Source organism: Poeciliopsis prolifica, unplaced genomic scaffold (genome assembly GCF_027474105.1).
Source record: "Poeciliopsis prolifica strain line A6 unplaced genomic scaffold, Auburn_PproV2 SCAFFOLD025, whole genome shotgun sequence".
NCBI classification, from domain to species: domain Eukaryota; kingdom Metazoa; phylum Chordata; class Actinopteri; order Cyprinodontiformes; family Poeciliidae; genus Poeciliopsis; species Poeciliopsis prolifica.
The window spans coordinates 2,594,214-2,613,826 of NW_026562400.1; the positions used below are offsets into that span (position 1 = coordinate 2,594,214).

The 19,613-nt window shown below is 37.0% G+C and overlaps 2 protein-coding genes across 9 annotated transcripts in view; both read right to left on the reverse strand.

Annotated features, from left to right (window-relative positions):
* Positions 1-264: 264 nt before the first annotated feature.
* On the reverse strand, positions 265-3,473 carry elp6 (elongator acetyltransferase complex subunit 6). The gene is made up of 7 exons (XM_055047130.1): positions 3,224-3,473; positions 2,988-3,066; positions 2,833-2,903; positions 2,593-2,717; positions 1,921-2,128; positions 1,662-1,820; positions 265-1,185 (listed from the first exon to the last, which is right to left on the reverse strand). Exons 1-7 carry the CDS (start codon positions 3,275-3,277, stop codon positions 1,060-1,062), a joined length of 822 nt encoding a protein of 273 aa, XP_054903105.1. The 5' UTR covers positions 3,278-3,473; the 3' UTR covers positions 265-1,059.
* Positions 3,474-11,945: 8,472 nt separating this feature from the next.
* cspg5a (chondroitin sulfate proteoglycan 5a) overlaps positions 11,946-19,613 on the reverse strand; it is a 48,481-nt gene continuing 40,813 nt past the window's right edge. For 4 of the 8 annotated variants that reach the window (XM_055047127.1, XM_055047122.1, XM_055047126.1 and 1 more), the window contains exon 5: positions 11,946-12,970. In XM_055047127.1, the coding sequence (XP_054903102.1) occupies positions 12,803-12,970 (168 nt within the window). In that variant the 3' untranslated portion in view covers positions 11,946-12,802. Of the gene's footprint in view, positions 12,971-14,668; positions 14,771-17,572; positions 17,630-19,613 lie in introns of all 8 variants that reach the window. The other 4 variants (XM_055047125.1, XM_055047123.1, XM_055047129.1 and 1 more) reach the window with 2 other exon arrangements.

Consider the following 19,613-nt stretch of genomic DNA (forward strand, 5'->3'; position numbering starts at 1 on the left):
GGATACAGACCGGCACTGCACATTTTTACACAAACTTGAGCTCCTAAAGAATCACCTGGATTTACTGAGTACTAAGCAAACATCTGGAGGTATCACACATTTATTTATTGTTGTCAGTGATCTCAGGATATTCTAAATTGACCATTTTTCGGAGGAAATATTCTTCATTTGTTATTAACTACTGTTGTGGCCACAGATGAAAAATAGCTGACAAATTCCAGACAAATAATTTTACTTTTTACAATAATATCAGCTCAAGCAATAAATGATCAATATGATACTTTTTATTTCATTTTTTTCATTTTTTATTAAAAATATTCATTTTTGCACAAACAAAATTAAATTCAAAAAGCTTCTCGTCACTATTTGATGTTCACTAAATTGTTCAGCTGAAAGTTGATGCACTTTTCTCATCCTGTTTCAGGTTTTTGCTGATGTTTTTTCCTTCTACTTTAATATTACATGGAAAAACATGGAAATTTGTGTGAGTGCATGGTTTTCAACTGTGTGGCAGCAAGTCAGGAATAGTGAAGTACCAACACATGCACTTGGAAATATGGGAACCAATTCAACACAATACCATAATACTTTGGAATTGACCTTACTGCTATAAACATACTGACTGAAAGGAGTCATGAGGGGTTAACAAGACAAGATATTGGGGTATAAATTAGTGGGAAAAAACAATCGGAGAACAGCTGCTTAATTCCATTTTAAAATATGAAAAAAAATTGTGCTTTGAAAGAAAGGTTTTAAGAAGGGATGAGACTGTTTCTGAACTTCAAGAAATGTGCATGTTCATAAACCCTATCGTCATAAAAATTGAATTTATCCTAATTAAACATTGCCATGAATATAAACAGGTAATATCACTAAGATCCAATAAATAAACAGTCACCTGGAATCAGGAAGTAAGCTGCATATCACAGATCACATCCTCCAGATAAGGACAATGATAATGCAGGATCATAGAACAGGAAAAATTAGAGTTTGAACATCAGTCAAAACTATAATAACTCTTGATTTTAAAAGTCCATGTGAGAAAAACAAAATGTGGAGTTAAAGAACAGCACTGGATGTCCCTCGGGCAAAAAAGGATGCTCCTTTATCATGAACTTTGTATTGAAAGAGTTTTTTCTGCATGTGTGGTGCATCGCCTTGTCTCCTCTTCCAACAAACTTCCATCTGGAAAACAAGGAGTTCTCAGTTTATTGTACAGCTCAGTCAGAAATATTTGACATCAAACACATGAGTATGTTTAACAATGCTAGAACCAAAGGCTTCTTTAGGTAAATAATCAGGTTCTGATAGATATTTCTTAAGTTCTAACTGACTGGTGACCTTTTCAGACTTCTTGAAAATTATACATATAAAGACCAAATATTGCTTTGATGAGGATATTTCTAAAGAGGTCAGGCTTTAAGCAGAGAGCATCCAAAAACAGAGAGGCATGGACAAGTGGGGAATAATTTCTGTTATTTCCCCATTCTGGCATAGATTTTAATTTTAATGGGGTTTATAAGAAAAAATGTCTATTAGCAGTAAAAATCACAATAATATATATATATATATATATATTTTTTTTTTTTTTTTTTTTTTTTCGAAGCACTACTCAACCAACACAAACATGAAAGAATTGAAAACTCTCATCAGTCACACACCTGACCATGTATGTCCTTGCAGTAGCCCGTGGGGAGACCCTGTACATGAAGATTAAGATTACATTGGTGGGTCAGACCCTTCAGTAGAACCTCTGATCCTTCATCTCCATCAAGATCATCGTCTTCTCCATTACAGCGAACCAGCATCACCATGTTCCCCTGTAGTCACAAATAAGCCATCCATTAAAGCTACCTCTGTCACAAACATATTGAAGTAGTGACAGCAGACAAAATTTTTCTTTTTAATACGAGGTCACACCTGCATTTGGGAGCAAACTAAAGCTTTGCAGTAATGGCTGAAGTCCAAAACAGCGCCAACGTCGACGCCCAGACTCAGCAGTACGCTGAGGTCATCCACCAGCAGCACACTGGGTCCCCACTGCTCTGCTCCTTCCTCCATGCTGCCTGAGCCGATCACACTGGAGTGAACAAACTCATACAGACTCCTCAGGCCCACTGGTGGGTCCCTGAACGCAAAGAGTGGTGAATTAAGGATTAAAGGTAATGATGACAAGAAAATAACTAGTATAACAAAACTGTTGGGCCAATAACTACGCAAACTCTCTATTTCTTATCCTATACAAAGTACTCATGATCCAGTGTCCCTGTATTTTGCTCTCTTTACTAGACAGTTTTTTTGTTTGTTTGTTTTCATAAACTAATCGCTGGCCCAAACATCGTGTGCTCATAATGCGTCCAGTTCTGCTAAATGTTCTTTCCTGTTAAAAGGGAGAGGTTCATCTCCACTGTCATGACATGTTTGCTCAGGATGAGGGGAAAATCAGTAACTTGGTGCAAATGGTTTTTCTTGCTCACATGGACACTTTGCTCCAAACTGACTGAGGAAAATTTACTGAATTTGATTGTATTTTAATCAGAACTGGTCTAGCTATATGATTGGATTTTATAAGAAAGACCTATTTATCTGTACCTGAGAAAGTTCATAGCTTCACTTTCCACATTGTTTTTATTTGGGATCAGAACAGACAGGCACTCCTTCAATCCCTCAAAGAAAACCAGCTGACCTTTCTCCTTTGCCTGTGTTAAACTGACACCCTGTGGGGAAAAAAATCATACAAAATAATGAACAAACAGTCATTCCTGTCATTTTCTAAATGTGCAATTTTTGCTCCTACCCAGAATAAAACATAAAAGGGAAACAAGCACTCACCAGTCTTTGACTCACTGCACTGTAGTGGCAAAATGACTGCACCAAGCCCAGAAAACACACTTTGCATCGCGCTGAATCAGAAAACAGACACATTGAAAAAACATATTAATTAAAACCCTGTTTCGTTGTTATTGTTGGTAGATTTTATAACTCACCTCGTAGGTAGAAAGAAAGGAAGTGATGAATAAGAAAAGATGCGTCACTCTGTCTGTCGGAGACTAGGATAAATTCTTCCTGTCGAACGGAAATGTAGCTAAATTAAGACACCATCAATATTTTCCCTGGCGTCTGGACATATATACCAAATATTTACATAAAAAAACAGTCATTACTAATGTAACTAAAATATTAACATTAAGGTTAAATCCAAGCCAAAAGTGTTAGTTTTTACCTGTGTGAAAGAGTCAGGAGAGGCGCTGAGGATGCTGTTGAGTTCTGTAAACATTGCTAACTCCCTCGGCTAAACTACATGTACAACACAAATTCAGCGGTTTGAAAAAGTATGTCACATTTGTAGAATATAGATTTCCTTAAGAGACGGAAATGAATGTCTACTCTCTTATTCATTGTTTAAAAACATGTTTTTGTGTGAGTATTTGAAAGCTTATCTCGCCAAGGTAGGAAAAATATGTCGGAGAACGTTTGAGTCAAAGATTTGTTAATTACAAACAGGACTGCTCACTCTCAACATTTCCAAATTAGGAGTTTCACGTTAACTGGTGACACGTGTAGTCTTGAAAAGTCGTGAAAGTGGTTATAAATTCAACAAATTTAGTCAATAATTACATTTAAATCAAACATATGTGATTATTTGTATATTACAAATAAATATTTTCTATTATACCTTTTTCTGTAACTGACAGTGCCCCAATACAGATTTGTAATAAATCAACACCCATTAACAATACCAATTTTTCTTTATATAATTCTTTATTTAACATATTCTGTAATATACATTGAGCTTTTCTTGCGTTTTGAGTAGAAAAGTTTTCTTCAACAACATTTGATTTTAGAAAATGAAGAGCAATCCTGGCCCATTGACAGAGCGGTTTTATCAAAGTTTAATTATATAGACGATCTTTGAATACGTATCGCAGCTTCTTCGTTTTCCCTCTCTCGGTCAGTTTTTGGACAGCGCCATCTACCGATGTTAATAGGTAACAGCAAAAGGCAAAGCAATATTGTGTTCAATCAGTAGGTGGCAGTGTGTAGCTTTGAAATAGCGGAAGAGAAAACGTAATTAAACGAAATGCAATGCTTATCATAGACTATGGTCATTTCCAACGATTCCAACGAATCACCACTGAGTCACATTATGATCATCATTATCACAACTTGTTAATTTATCTTTTTTATGTTCATGTTTTTAACATATTGCCATCCTAAAGATACGACTAAGAGCATTATTATTTTATGACAGTTCTCTGATGCTCCATTTTAGAGCACTGCTTGAAAATAAAATTAAATGGAGTAACACAAATATCCAGTTGTCCTATGAAACTGTTGATGTCAGGTGTAAAAGCCCCAAAAAGAAAGCATAAAAAACTGTTAGGGAAGGTAACAACATATAGAGGAAAAGAAAAACATCTCAGACACAAAAATACTTTTGGAAAATATAATTGAAGTACCACAATCAGCACTGCACACATAAAACATTGAGAAATGTGCTTCTGCAACCAGTTGGAATGTTTTTTTTTTTTTTGTTTTGTTTTGTTTTGTTTTTGTAAAACTGTTTTATCCTTTATTAATCCTAATCCTTATACCTTCTCTGACCATAAGTGAAACATATGAGTAGTAAAAAAAAATAAAAAATCCAGCTAGCAAACTGAAAATATGCACACTTTAAGTATGACAGAAATTGAACCCTGTTTATACAAATGTACATAAAACATGTGGCCAAACCCATCACGGTCAAATAAATTTTAGAATGTAAATACACAAAAACCCCATATTGTAGTTTCAGCAGAATTTGGGCTTCAAACTAAAATATTCACAAAATGCCCTGCAACAGTCATCAGAAATTGTCGAAACTATCTAGAAACGATTTCATTTTAATGTCCACACTTTCAGTTTGTCGGTGAGGGAGAAAACTGCTTGCTTCTGTGAAGAAAGTCTTGAACTGATTGTTCTTGATAACCCTGTAGTGGTGTGACTAAAATAAAATCAGAACCTCACAAAAGTATTTTCATAATATGTTCATTTATTTATAAAGCAGAACTAAGAAAAGAACAGTCGTCTTGCATCTTTGGAGGAACATGTATAAAACAACAATTTGCACTCTTAAGAACAGTTTACTTAAAAGAACACACTTAAAACAGGCATTCAGGTAGAAATAGTCAGATGAGCTGCACTTGATGGCACATCAGTCTGCACGTTTGCAATGTGCTGTAGCTTGAGCTGTCTGTCAAGCCAATAATTTGCCAGAATCCTGTTTTGGTTCTATTCAACGGTATCAACACACGTTCTGATTTTATGGCTTGCTCTAAGCTTTCCAGAATCATTGCAGCTTCTTTTCTTCTTTATGTTAAAGTCCAACAACAAACAGTCAGAAAACATTTTACTAACCAGCCACGTTGGGGAGGTAGAACTAGACCATTTGTCAGAGTTTGTAGGGGTATATAGTCAAAGGTTTAGTCTGCTGGAGCTCTTTGAGCACAGAGGCTGGCAGTGAACGAGTACTTACTGGGCTTCTAGCAGAACAACGAGGAGAAGGTGGGTACAAGTCATCTTCCCACCTTATAACTCTGGCCCTGGTTCTGCTGGGTCCATTTGCTGTCTTAGTGCTTGGCCCGTTTAGAATACGGGGTTTGGCTTTCGGCACCCTGTAGAGGTAGACATCGTACTTTGCCAAAGGTCTTCCTGAAGATTTGAACTCAGTCTTCTTGCTGAGGTGGAGTTCCAAGTCGATGGTTACCTTGCAGTGCAGGAGGAGAATGGTTCAGTAAAGTAAAACATTTACACAAATGCATGTGACTGATAAACAAACAGCCTCTCCACATTTTCTGGCACCTGTGACAAAGATGCATCAAAAGGTTTAAAATAAATACATTTTTTTTTTTGCAGAAGTTCAATCTCAGTTTGATAAATTTATAAAAATTCAATCATTAAGATGGGAAAACCCAGGTGCCACAGTTATTGGTGCCCCTTCTAATCCTGTAAATGAAATGTTACCAAAATATTAGATCTTCACTCTTCCTTTTTAAATTGATCAGTTTCATGATACTTTTAAACCATTATCTTCTGTATTTGTTTTTATTTTTGCTAATTAATTTCTCAACTCAGTACTAAATTCTTTATTATAAGGAAGTTGCAGGTAGTTTCTGTTGATATTTTGTTTTAGTGGGTCACATTTTAAACCTGCAGAGACAATTTTACACTTGATTAAAAGCTGTCATGGCTCAATTTTCCAGCTGAGAGATGATGCTGAGTGTCAATTGCTCTTCTGTGACATTTTCTACACTTACTAAAATAAAACTGAACAAATTATAAAGAACACATGGCAACTTTGAGTCTATAAGGTAATAAAGCCTGGGGAGTCCAGAACCACACATTTTCAAATACTTGAATATCATTTTAGTGAACAGATCATTTGATTAGTACCAAAACAAACATTTTTTGAACAATGTGGTATCAATTGAAGAATTAAAATTTTTTTTTTTAATTTTAATACCTTTAGATACCTATAATACACATATAGTGCTTGATTGTCTGTTTACATGTTTCAGTAAGCTTAATTTGGTTGCAATATGGGTCCAAAAAAAAAACTCTACAAAGACACTTTAGGCTTAGAATTACAATATTATTTACAATATTAATAATAACATTCTTATCTGAAAATATTAGGACAGAATGTGGTCATCAGGAGCTTTAACATCTTAATCAGAGCGCAAATAATTTCTGCTGAAGTGAGCAGTATAGTGCCACTTTCAGCTTTTCGAACTCATTACCATCACTGCCCTACTACTAAACCAGTTAAACCAGTTACTTGTACACATCTAACTGGAGGTTGGGAGAAGTGGAGCTACTCTGCCCTGAACTGGTAACGTATCGCCAAATTTCCATCAGAATGGAAGCCGTTGCCTCCTGTTCTGATCAGCAGCATTCCTCAGAGCCTCATTAGTAAACTAGACGGTGCCAGACTGATTCATTTAGAATCACGTGGGAGTGAAGGTGGGGGTAGTTCCAGAAAAGAAAAATCCTCTTCAGCTGCCCCTTCACTGCTTTATCTGGTTCCTTTTGGTTTCAGTTTATGCCTTTTTTCCCCAAATCTGCACACGCACACGCAGACCTGTTCCACCATAACTTTGGTTTTTCAAAAACACACATCAATTTTACGCTGTACATTTTGGGTTAATCCCCACACGTGTATATTTTGCATGCATGAATAAATGTGTGTGTGTGTGTGCCTCCTGGGTGGACTACTACGTGCATTAGCCAATCACGACAGCTACTTTGGCATCCTTACGGCATCATTCCACCACACCGTCAGCCAATCACTGGCTGCTGGCGAATCCCAGGTCCCATCTGGCTCGACTCTGAGCATCGGAAAAAAATATAGTCTTCAGACGCCTTCAACATGTCCGTTTCTTTTCTTGTTTCCCTCTTACACACTTTGGTCCAACACTGCATCTTTTCTTTTTAAAAATGGAACTGCAATGGATAGGCACGGAAAAAAAACACCAAAGTGAATGACACTTGGGGTCAATGTGGCAATTTAAGAGTCAATTGAGGAAAAAAAAAGAAAAAAGAATTACAGAAATAATAGGAAACATCTGTTCAAAACACTTGAGAAATGGACATATTTGTTTATTTAAGTGCTGAGAATACTGTCCATTCGACAATTTGTTCTTTAATCCCTCCTGAAAAATAATTTGATTAGGGGTTGTAGTTTCTCACATTTACAAGAGAATACTGACCCAAAATGTTTATCAGAACCAAAACAAAATTCAGGACATTCTGAACATTTTAAGATCTGGGTTCCTGTGAAAATATTTATTGTTCAAAAATTACAAACGGTATAAAGAAAAAGTGATGTTAAGTTTTCTGCTAGAAAAGGAAAATTCTTCCAGAAATATTTACTCTAAAAATATTGTTAATTCAGATTCTGTGTAAACAAAAAAGAGACTCTTGATTTTCTTGTTATGGAGGGAAAACCAGCTCACTTTAAATGAAATGTGGGAATGGAAATTCAGAATTTCCTGTCACTCAATGTCATTATCTTGATTTCGAAAAAAACATTTAGTTTACATTAGATAACATTTCTCATAGAGACTAAAAACTAAAATGTAACCCGAGTCCTGATGAGGGCAGTCGTATGTGATAAGCCGGATTAAGGCTGTCTGTGGAGATCGCATAATGCCATGTTGAGCCTGAAGTGGAGTTGAGAGCGGTTTAAATTCTCTGATAGCCTCCAGTATATTACTAGATGACACTAAAGCTCTGTGAGACTTTTAATCTGCTTGGTTGGCCTGTTTGTAATTGAGTGGCTGTGTGTGTCTGAAGGCACAGGACGAGAAAGGTTGTAGAGTTTGGATTTAAAATCATAGCTTCACACTGTGCTTCCATGGTGATGATGCCCAATGTCTAAAAATGCATGCAAGTACCTACTGACAGCTGAAACTGAAAGAGAAAACAAGAGGAGAGGAATGAATGGTGTGGAAGCTTTGGAAGTTTTCTGTCAACTCAAATTAATTTTATTATTCAAGTTGATTCAAAGGTTTTCAGCTGAGGAAACCCGGCAGGTTTTATTGAGTCAGTGAGCATTCGCTCCTCCTGGATGAATGCTCGTTGCAGCAGCAGATAGTCGCTTGCATTGTGTTGTTGACTTTGCAGTAAGTGGATCATGCATTTAAACACCAGAGAGGAAAGCTGCCCCTATAACAGGAAGAAACTTTGCTCAGAGTGAGTAGCCATTTATCACAACTGACTGGGCGTTTGAAAATATACACCAAAAATCACAAGAACTGATACCAGAGCACTTTATCGGACTTCATTTGGTTCATGTAGGAGAGGAACAAGCTAAGCAGATATGCTCTAAGTTAGTTTTCAAGTTTATAGGATGAAGCTACTCCTGAAACCATGCAGCCTGGTAAAAGCCAGGCCCTTATTTTACACTTTGCTTCATTCGACAGGTTCGCAGCCTTGGCTACTGAGAAACAATAGTTTGCTGGAGGTTTCGACTCTGTTGAAGTTATAAACTTTTACCCAATTGCTAACATTTGTCCATGATGTATGTAATGCATCATTTTGAGGCGATAAAGCTTACCGGAAGTTGCATGCACTGTAAACAACAATCTTGATTGTGGGTTTTGATTCATCTTCATGTTGGAGAATGAATCATTGCTTTTGTCTACCACTATGGAGCACTCTACAGTAGGTTTCCCTTAAGAGTTTATATATATTTGGCTGTGTTCATGTTTGCAGCTGCTCAGTTCCAGCTGCAAAAAACATCCCCACAACCTGATCCTCACACTACTTTGTTTAACAGTGTCTAACATGATGCAAAGTTTGGTGTGGATTCTCCATTAAATCAGAACATTTTATTTATTCTGGTCTAAAGCTCTTTGAGGATTTGACTAAAGTCTGGTGGGCTGCTATGTATTATAGCTCCTGTTGTGAGAAGTGACTTCCATTTGGTCATACTGAAACAAAGACCTAATTGATGAAACTGATTAGCAATGATTGATGGTTGTCCTATTTCCAGAAGTGGCCATTATAATCTTGGTCACCTCTATAACTCACTTCTTTCCCGACTTGTTGTCTGGTTTGTTTCGATATCTCATAATTTGTGATGAGATGTTTTGAAACACTTTTATAATATTCAAGATGAAAACTAAAAGACTAAAAGCACTTAGGGATTCAGCCTTTCGCTGTTGCTTCCAGAGAGACGACCGTGCCGCCCTCACGCTGCCTCACTTCTCTCTGTTGGTAATATAATGGCCACTTGTTGCCATGGTGTCCTGCGGTACGTTTAGCGTCACTCATTTCAATTCAGTCAACTCTCTTTTAGTGTGTGTATTTTAACATGTGCAGTCATGTCTCAGCTTCACAAATGTGTATTTTTGTTCGTATGTGTTTGAGTAACAGGCTGCAAGGAATAAAGAGGATGATAATCGCTGCTGTTGCTGTTTTTAAAACCAGTGTACTGCTGTTTGCTGTTCTTTATTCATAAAAAGTCTTTTATTTTACCTTTTGGAGGCTGAAATGCTCTCTGAACCCCCTGTCCATTTATCTGAAGAAAAGGAAGGGCACCCGGACCTTCCCCCACCCTTCACCCATTACTCCTCCACCCTGGGAAGAATCCGCCACAATGCTGTTGTTGGAGCCGTTACTTTCACGCAGAACCAAAGGAGAAATCCAACAAAAGGCTTCAGGAACTGCGGCCTCAGCTGAGACACATTCATTAATGTTTATCAGCGCTGGAAGAATGTGCATGTGTTTGTGGGAACCAATTTGTGAGTTAAGGAGCATTTTTAAAAAGACAAGGATTGTCTTTGAAGTTGAAACATAAACTTGAAACTTAGCCTCTGGAACTGAGGGCAATGAAGGCAATTCAGCCTAAAATAGCTCTGACTCAAAATTACTAAAACAAAACACCTTAAAAAAAAAGTCCAAATAAAGAGCTGTTAAATAAGAATTTATATAAATAATAACTTGAAGTTCGTGATGGCTGACCTCAGCTTATCTTGGATTTGAGACTTGAATGAACTCAGTCAGGATTTATACTGAATTTGATTGTTTTTAATCAATGTTTATGACTTGGTTTAGAATTTCTTTAATGTATTTTATTCCAAATCATGTTTAGATAACTACACAAGTAGAGCTTGACTCAAATCATGTTGAAGACGCATCTTATGGTTAATCAGTAAAAATTAGATCAAAAATACAAGATTTCCAAAATGAGACAAAGGGGAATTTTGATTGATCAGTCATAAATTTCACTTGAAATTACTGGATCTGGTTCTCAAGTTCACAACTCACATCTATAAAAACTGTAATGCACCTTGTAGTAACTACACAAGATTGCAAAACTGTGTCAGTCATAAATGTATTTTTCATCTAATTCTGTTTATACACCAAATGTGCACCTGAAATAGCTTTTATTTGCAAGCACAAGTGTGTCAGCCAGTGTGTATCCAGCTGGAAACAGTAAAAGCGTCTCCAGAGGCATGAAACATGCAGAAGCAGCAGACTAGTTCCTGGTGTTTCTTGTCATGATTTACGAGCAGTGAGGAGAATTTCTTGAAGAGTACAGACTTTGCCAATGGTAGATCTCACCATCACATCATCAGCTAACTGACCTTTCATTTTTATATTTTTCTGAGGGACTATCAGCACAGAGTTTGCATCAACATTGACAAGAGATCAAAACTTTTTTAGGATCAATTTGAATAGTTTTTGAAAACTTTCTGCGGTCTCAGTCTAAAATGATTCACCTTTTAGAGGACTGTTTTTATGGCACACTGCTCCAATTTTATTGGAATTGCTGGTCCATTTTGTAGAATTAAACATCAATAGCCCTTGGATCTTAAGATTCTTATCTCACAAAACGCATCTTAATTTTTGCCCTTTCCATGTGAGCTATGTGTCTTTACAGTGGATAATAAGCAAACTACAAAACTAGAACCCCACATTTAAGACAAAAACACCTTTGTGTGTAAATATGTCTTACCCAAAAGACCCAGTTGAGTTTGTTTTCTTTTTTTAAAAAAGGGTTTGATTTTTTTATTTGTATCTCTAATTATGTTTAAAAAGGTTTAAGAGGTTGGAGATTGTGCCAATATTTTTATATGATTAATCATCCGAATAATCAATGTAATAATTGATACTAAAATAATTATTAGTACAGGAATCACAAAAACATAATGACTGCGGTAAAATGTAATCTAGAAATAAACAGGAATATTTTACCTGTGTTGAAGTCTGGATAAAAACACAATAAACCGTATCTTTGGTAATGAAATGTTTAACTCTGGCTGTTTTTGTGCAGACACTAAAGCACACGCAGGACAAGGACTTAAGAAGCTGTGTTCAAAGCCATGCAGAAAGCGCTGGATTTAAAGGGAAGGAGAAAAGGGGAGGCAACACGGAGGAAAACACAGGATTCAGAGAGGTCATGTTAAAAAGGTTTATTTCAACAACTGTCTGAGTTTCATTTGCTTATTCTCTGTTTGAAGTCCCAAAAAAGTAAAAAAAAAAAACAAGTACATCAAAGGATTAGAAAGTACATCAATGAAAACCAAGACACATTGTGTTGTTTCTTTTAAATCAATCCGAGCAATATTTTTTTTTTTCCAATATTTATACATACTCACTGGATTAGTCAGACAAACATCAAAACCTCTCAGTAGTTAATGTTTTTTTTTTTTACAACAACTTTTTCTGTACGTTTTAAACTTCTGTATGATTTCTTTCTTTTTACAAAAAACACCAATGCAGGCAGGGGAAAGGGAAGGTGAGTGTGACAGTGTTCACATGAAAGTGTGTCTATGTCTCGGAGATTTTCACAGTATGTGTATGCTTCTAATGTCTGTGTGTGCATGTGTACAGGTATGATACAGAGGAGGGAGTGAAAGCAACAAGAGGGGGAGGGGCTGCGAAACAGAGGCTTGACTGAATGTAGAGGATAGAGGAGCTGGAAGGGGCTTTGGGTGAAGCAGATTGGGATGGGGGCATTTTTTAGCTGGGGCAGTGACGGCGGCAGAGTTGGTGTATGTTTTTTTTTTATTATTATTTGCAGCGACTGAAGGCTGCTCGTGGCAGTGGTGCCGTGTCGGAGACAGTTGTAGACTTAGTTGGTTGGCTGGTGTGTTGGCTGGTTGGTTGGTTGGTTGACCAGTTAGGCGCGTTCGGCAGCGGGCGACCCGAGAGCAGGGGAGGGAGAGGATCTGCATCTTCCCGTTGCCGACACACCGTGCCGTTTTCTGTGTTTTGTCAAGTTGCTGGGGGCTGTTTTGCGTTTTGTTTTGATTCACATCATGTTGTTCTGCAGTGAGTTTACCTCCGAGGAGTTCTCCTCGCCCAGGACCTTGTGGTTCTCATGTTTGGGGGTCAGAGAGTTGTGGATGTTGAGGGAGTCGTCCTCTTTGGGTGGAGCCTTCACCGGGTCTTCCAGCTTGTTCTGGGAATGAGGATCATCCTATACAAGAATGGGTAGTAGTGGAGGGATGGGGGGAAAAAGCACAGTTAGGATGGCTTAAACCGAGTAAGCACTCATGTTCAGCTGCAACCCTGACCCTGGTTATTTGTAGAAACTTTTTCTTTTGGAGATTTTACACCTTATGTAAGGTTGCAGTTTTTGAGCCAGCTTCTTTCTCTATTCAGAACTAACCCATTAAACCAAATTAACTTTAAACTTAGAGAGCTCAAGTTGGAAAGAAACATAAATGAAGGAAATAACTGAGATAAGAAAATCTAAAATTTGAAAAACAAAATAAGAAAGAATGTGGTGAAAACAAACTTAAATTTAACTTATTCAACCTTAAATACATAGGCTAACTTTCTGAAGGACTGGTGTGGACATGTACCCACCAATATTTCCTGCACCTTTTTTTCTTTATGTGCCTGCATCTATGTAACTCAGCCGCAGCTGCACGTTGTGTTCAAAGCATTAACAACCAGGTAATGTTTTTTAAAATTTCTTTGTAAAACGAAAATGATGCTCAGCAAACTTTTAAGGTACAGTCAGCTAAATCAAATTAAGATGCATATAGAAACCTATTATGGGCATCATCAATACCACTTCTATTTAACCTCTTGATTCAAGTCAACGTTAAATTAATTTATATTTATAACAACAGCTACTGACCAAAGTTCACTTTATCATTTTATTACCAAATTTGGACACATTTGTTTCACTGAGATTTCTGAACATTTGAGCATTTTCTTATGATATTTTATTATGTTTGGAGAAGTCATTCTTTAATAAAATATTGAATTTATTGAAAGAGAAATCTGAACAAAACATTTTTCACAGCCTACAATTTAACATATTTAAAAAAAAGTTTTTAAATGTTGCAGATATGGAGCAATTGACCAAAAAAAAAAATCCCAAGCAAACAATAAAAAATAAACAGATGTCAGAAATAATTTACAATCGCATAAATTGTATTGGTCTGTATGATCAACTGTTTAAAAATCACCATGCTTGGCTGGCATGTTGTCTATCGGTGGAGAGACTCTGTGGTGAGCTGCATGAGCGACAGTAATCCCAGCTCCCTTTACCCCCCACCAGGCAACCCAGGAAACACATGCACATCCACATGCAAGAAAAAAACAATGCACCTCCCATAAACAGTGAATATCGGTCATGCAGAACACCTTCAGTCTCTGCTGTCCTTTTATAATTTCTAAAATAAAAACACTGTCAAGCTTATTTTCAATATGCACCACCATCATACATACCCAAGCAGTGGCTGGAGGAGGAAAACACAAACATTGTGCCTTAGTTGTTTCAGTTTAAGTCATCTGCATTTAATTAAGGTCAGAGGGGAAAAATTGATTATAGAGTCCACTGGAGCTCTGTTTTCCATCCTCTTAGCCCCATTAATTTTGCATGGCTTTATCGACTTGGCTGGACCAAAGCTTCCCAGGACGTCAGTCTGCACCTCTTTGTCACAATGGGAACCACACTGAAGAATGCCCGCCCACCCATACACACACACACACGCAAACATATACACAAGCAGAGTATTGCCAGATATAGATACTCTCTTTTTCACACACGTATTAAAGTCCAGACCCGGAGGCCTGTGGCACTTGCAGACACTCCCTAATTGAATGTTTGCATTTGAACTCAATGGTACTTTCAGAGAGGAAGAGCAGTGAGAGGATTTACCCGATGGCTGTTGGCCTAGATAGTAACTTCAGGCAGGACGTGTGGGTATGTCACTTCCATGGTTACGGGATAGGGGCCCTCTGTCCTCCCGTCAGCATGAAACTGGAAAATGTTTGTGTTTGTTGGATTTCATTGTTGTTGTGCATGGGTGGAGGGGTGCGGGCAGTGGGTGGGGGCACAGAGTCACGAGGACTTTTGTGTGGGAATAAACTTTTGGGGGGGAGTGGGAACAGATATAAACAGGGTTCTGATGATGAAGATGATGATGGAGGCACATGGACAGTTCTTGATGTCCTTCTTTTAGCTAGGATGGTATTCTGGTCACCGTACAATGCATCATAGGCAAGAGGAGACAGATTTCAGATTGATTTATGATGGGAGTCATTATTTGGTTGAGTCGGTATGAGTTTGGTCTACTTACTCATGTATTTTCTAAGGTTCATTTAACTGTTGCTTTTTCTGAGGTGTTAATGAAATATTTAAGGACAACTGACCTGATTAATGTCCACAGGTTGTGAATTTAACAGATGCTACAAAATGAAAGATCTTTGTTTCCTCAGCTTACATATAGTTATCAAAAGACTCTTTACCAAATAGGTCTAAATAATATCCCAGAATCCCTGGCACAGTTTCCAAATAATCATATCACAATATTACGAACTGTCTGAATTTATCAAATAATATAACAAGTAGAATCTTGATCAGAAACCAATCCTAATGTTACAAACGTTTGACATTTAAAATAGTAATGCTTAAGTACTTCAGAGTGTTTGGCTACATTTTCTTTTAAAAATGTTGGAAAACTTCAGTTTGTTGTGTGTTGTGAAAGACAAGAAGCAGCTGGAAGCTATGATCATAATATAGTTTCTCTTGAAATGTGATTTGATCAATAACTGGCCTGAGTTTTGCTGTTGTTGTGATTTTTTGTGTGACACAGTGACCCCTAAAGGCTAAAACCGGACATGTAAACCAATCGAAAATTGGTAGAAAAATAAAATAATATTTAAGTTATCATTTGTTTTTTTCTTGACTTGTTATGACTTTATTTTCACAGTAACACTGTTGAATAATTTGGAAATAAATGGAATGGATTTCCATTAGGATGTTGCTTGGTCATTCTGATTAAAGAAAAAAATATAATAACATGTACCATTCCTATTTGTTTGCAATTCTACACCAAAGAAAGTGATCAAGTTTATGTTTAATTTAAGGAAACTTTGTCCCTGATAGTTGCAAAATGTAGCTTCTAATTACAAATTGGTCAATATTTGATTACAAAACAGAAAGCAATTTATGATATATTTGCTTTCAGTTAATATTTGACTCAATTTAAACCCATAGAAACACGATTTTAATGACTGATTTAAGCATTAATTGCTTACTGGATTAATTTAGTTAATATCATTTTTGAACATTTCCTCTCTGCAGTTATCATTTCCAGTTGCTGCATTATGAAAACAAACCTTGTTTTTCTGGTAAGGTTTACTCTTACTTTGCCATCACAGACCTGCATCAATAACTGGTTATAATTTCAAAGCAAACAAAAAGCTTATGGTACAACTTGCTCTGCAGTTGGTCATTTGGTACGAGAACAGATTTTGCTGAACACCTTTGTCAGTGTTTTTAATTTATGAGTCACACTCTGATTGATGGAAAAGATTTTGTTCCAGACTTTCTGACATTGACAATAAATATTTTAAAAAGTAGTCCTCTGTTTAAGACTGTGTTGGTTAAGTCTGGATGAAGTTTTTGTCTGGTTGTCACGAATGTGAATCAACCCATGTAAGTATATTAAAATTCAGTGTCATAATGTTTCTTGTTTGCATTTACAGACTAAATGTTTGCCTCTCTCTGTGTGCATGACTATCTTAGTATGCAGCAGAACTGTCTTTCTTTATTAAAGGATTTGTGATTGTTTGAATGGCACAAGATGATCCAGGACTTATTATTGTTTGTAGCTTTACATGGACTCCTGTCTTTGAGAGTAACAAAGTAGTTTAGTATGATTTAAATCGCTTAATTCTGCTGAAAACCTCAGGTCAGCTCAGTCGTGATAAGTCAACGAAAGCCAATACAGTCGATGGAAACCCTCTTAAAAATTACTGCCGACTCTGCCTGGAAAATGTATTTCCTGTGCTGAATTTATTTACTGTTGACAGAAAACAATTCCCCTCCACCATCTGCTGCAGGGGGAAGGATACGGTGGCACTCGGCTGAATTACTTTGAGGGGAAGATTGGGGACAAGTGGGTTCAATCCACCACCATGAATGAAACACAAAGCTTTCAATTACAGCAGAGAAATAACTGCCACACAAAACAAGGACCTTGCATTCACCTTCTCAGTAAACAGGGTTTTTTGTAACAGGCTGTTTTCTTCCGATCAAGGATCAGCATGTGTTTGTGTGTTTGGATTGGACTGGTGATGAGGTCAAATGTTTCTTTGCCAATGTTTAAGTCTGAGTTAAAGTTAAATGGCATCTACAGTATCTATCTGCCTGTCTCTGTCTGTCTGTCTATTTATCTTACTTGTATTACTTGTAATAATTGCATCAGACTATGGTGATAAAATGATTGCACACACACCTGAAAATTAAATCTACATTCAGCAGGTGTTTATTGTGTATAAAAATCAAAATAACATGTTACAAATAAGAATACTATAAAAGCAGTGAGTACTTCTGTGTTTTTTGCAGTAGGACTAATGGTTGTTGTTCTGTTTTACATACTCTTTCCACTTCAAGACTTTCAACGTTTTGTCTAAAACACTTTTGTTTGTATTTGTCCAGATGGACTGAGGATTGGACTCATCAGCTGAGAGGGGTGACTGACAGGGCCACAGTTACAATGAGAGAACTGTTTGGGAGGGTGACAGAGGTTCGGGACTGTCTGAAATTTGGTCTTACCTCACAGTCGGACTCCTCTTTGGTCTTACACTCCCAGGTGTATCTGCTCATGGTTTTCTGAGGGGAGGGGGATGGGGCAAAGGGTTATATTCCTCAAAAAACAACCATACAAGCCATCCTCAGAAGAAAGACAGATAGGGGGAGAACGAAGAAAGACAGAGTTTGAAGTGGACAGAAAGAAGGAGGAAAAAGAGTCAAAGACCCAACGGATCAAAGACAATTAAAAGAGATTAAGAAGGAGACAGGAAGAGACAGAGATAAAATAGAGTTTGAGCATTGGAGACAGAGACCAAAAGCAGGAGTAACTGGACTTTCTGTCCAATGTCAGCTGATATTCCCAGCTGGAATGAGAATTGTTCCTGCACAGACTCTGCGGTGCTGCTTGGCTGTTAGTATGAACTAACGCAGCACCCCACAGGTTTGGTCATTTCCGATGAGGTTCTAGACCACAGACGCACAGACATGGAGTTGTTAGTTTGTGGTGAATTTTATTTTAGGGAGTATTTATTGTTTACTTGTGAAATGATGTGTTTTGTGCTCATTAGTGGCTTTATACTGTATTGAATAGTAGTTGGGGATACTTAATTTGTGGTAGAGCTAGAGAGAATTCACTCCCCCTAAAACATATCAGTAATGCCAGAGCTTTCTGGCATTACTAAACTGATCTAAAAGCAGGGTTGGGAGTAAATCTGAATGCGATGCTGTGCTACTTAATATACTTTACCTCTTGAAACTATAAACTTTTTCTAGCTCATCAACATTTATTTTGAAGAGACACGGAAATTCACATAAAATCAATATATACTAGGTTTATTTTCCTCTAATGCATAACTGTGAATTTACCACAACTTTTTTGCAAAAATAGTTAAAAATATTGGGTGCTAACTCCCACCTGCAGGTGGCAGTATTTCACATAAACATCATGTGATTGTTTATGTTTTATACTTGACCTAAATTCCACAGACTCAAAATTGGTTAAAGGACAGAAAACCAGATAAAAAGCAAGAAATGGAAACCAATAAAACTGAAAGAGTTGATTTCCATGGAGCAAACTATCTTTATAATACATGTGAAATATTTGCACATTATGTAGACTGTGCAAAATTAATATTTTATTTATAGGAGTGACTATGTCATTTAGTTAGCAGTCGTTGGATTGATCACCACATCCACTGCTTTTAGGAGATCAGCACATTCCTTAATGTCAGTAGACAGAAAAACTCAGATTGGTGCATGCTGGTAAATTGCAGAAATAAAAAAAATAGCAAGATAGATCTTTCTTCCGTAAACGGTTGCTAACCTCAGTTTGTCCAATTTTTGTAATGTACACAGTTGGCATCCTGTTTTAGTAACATTGGGATGTAAATGCTTACTATGTAAGCATCAGTATTATTCAAAAATACTTCACAGGGTATCTTTGGGAACCCACAATGAAAATCCATTTGTATACCACAAGTACTATTCAATCCAGTGAATGGCAAGGGATTTTTAACATGTTAGAAAGTGATGATGGATTTTTGTTTTTTTATCTTGTGTTTAATATTCATTAGAGATAAATGACTTGCACTTGTATGTATGGGATTCATCTGGATGAAAAAAACTACATGTAAAGAAGCCAAGTTCAAAGTCTACAGCCTGCAGCATAAAGAGGCGAACAAACTACTGGGAGAGCTGTGAGAAGGTGGTACCACATACTGAAAATAAATAAAACTTGAGGTAAAGTAAAAAATAAAATCCCAGTTGTAGCACTACAGCAACCCATGCTACTACAACTTTGGTGTTAGCGCAAACTAGCTACCCATGCTTAAGTTAGTGAGACACCTGTCAGCTCTGCTGCCACCTTCAGGCAGCAGGGAGGTGTTGCATCCCAGATGTTTATCCTGATAACACCCACTATTTTTCTCAAAAGCCCAACACTTTTAGCTTACCTGTTGTGATGCGACTCCTTCAACCCATACACCCAGAATCATTTTTTTTATTATTATTTTTTATCTGTCCCTCTTTCTCAATATACCCTCAGGATAAACAAGTCATGAAGACA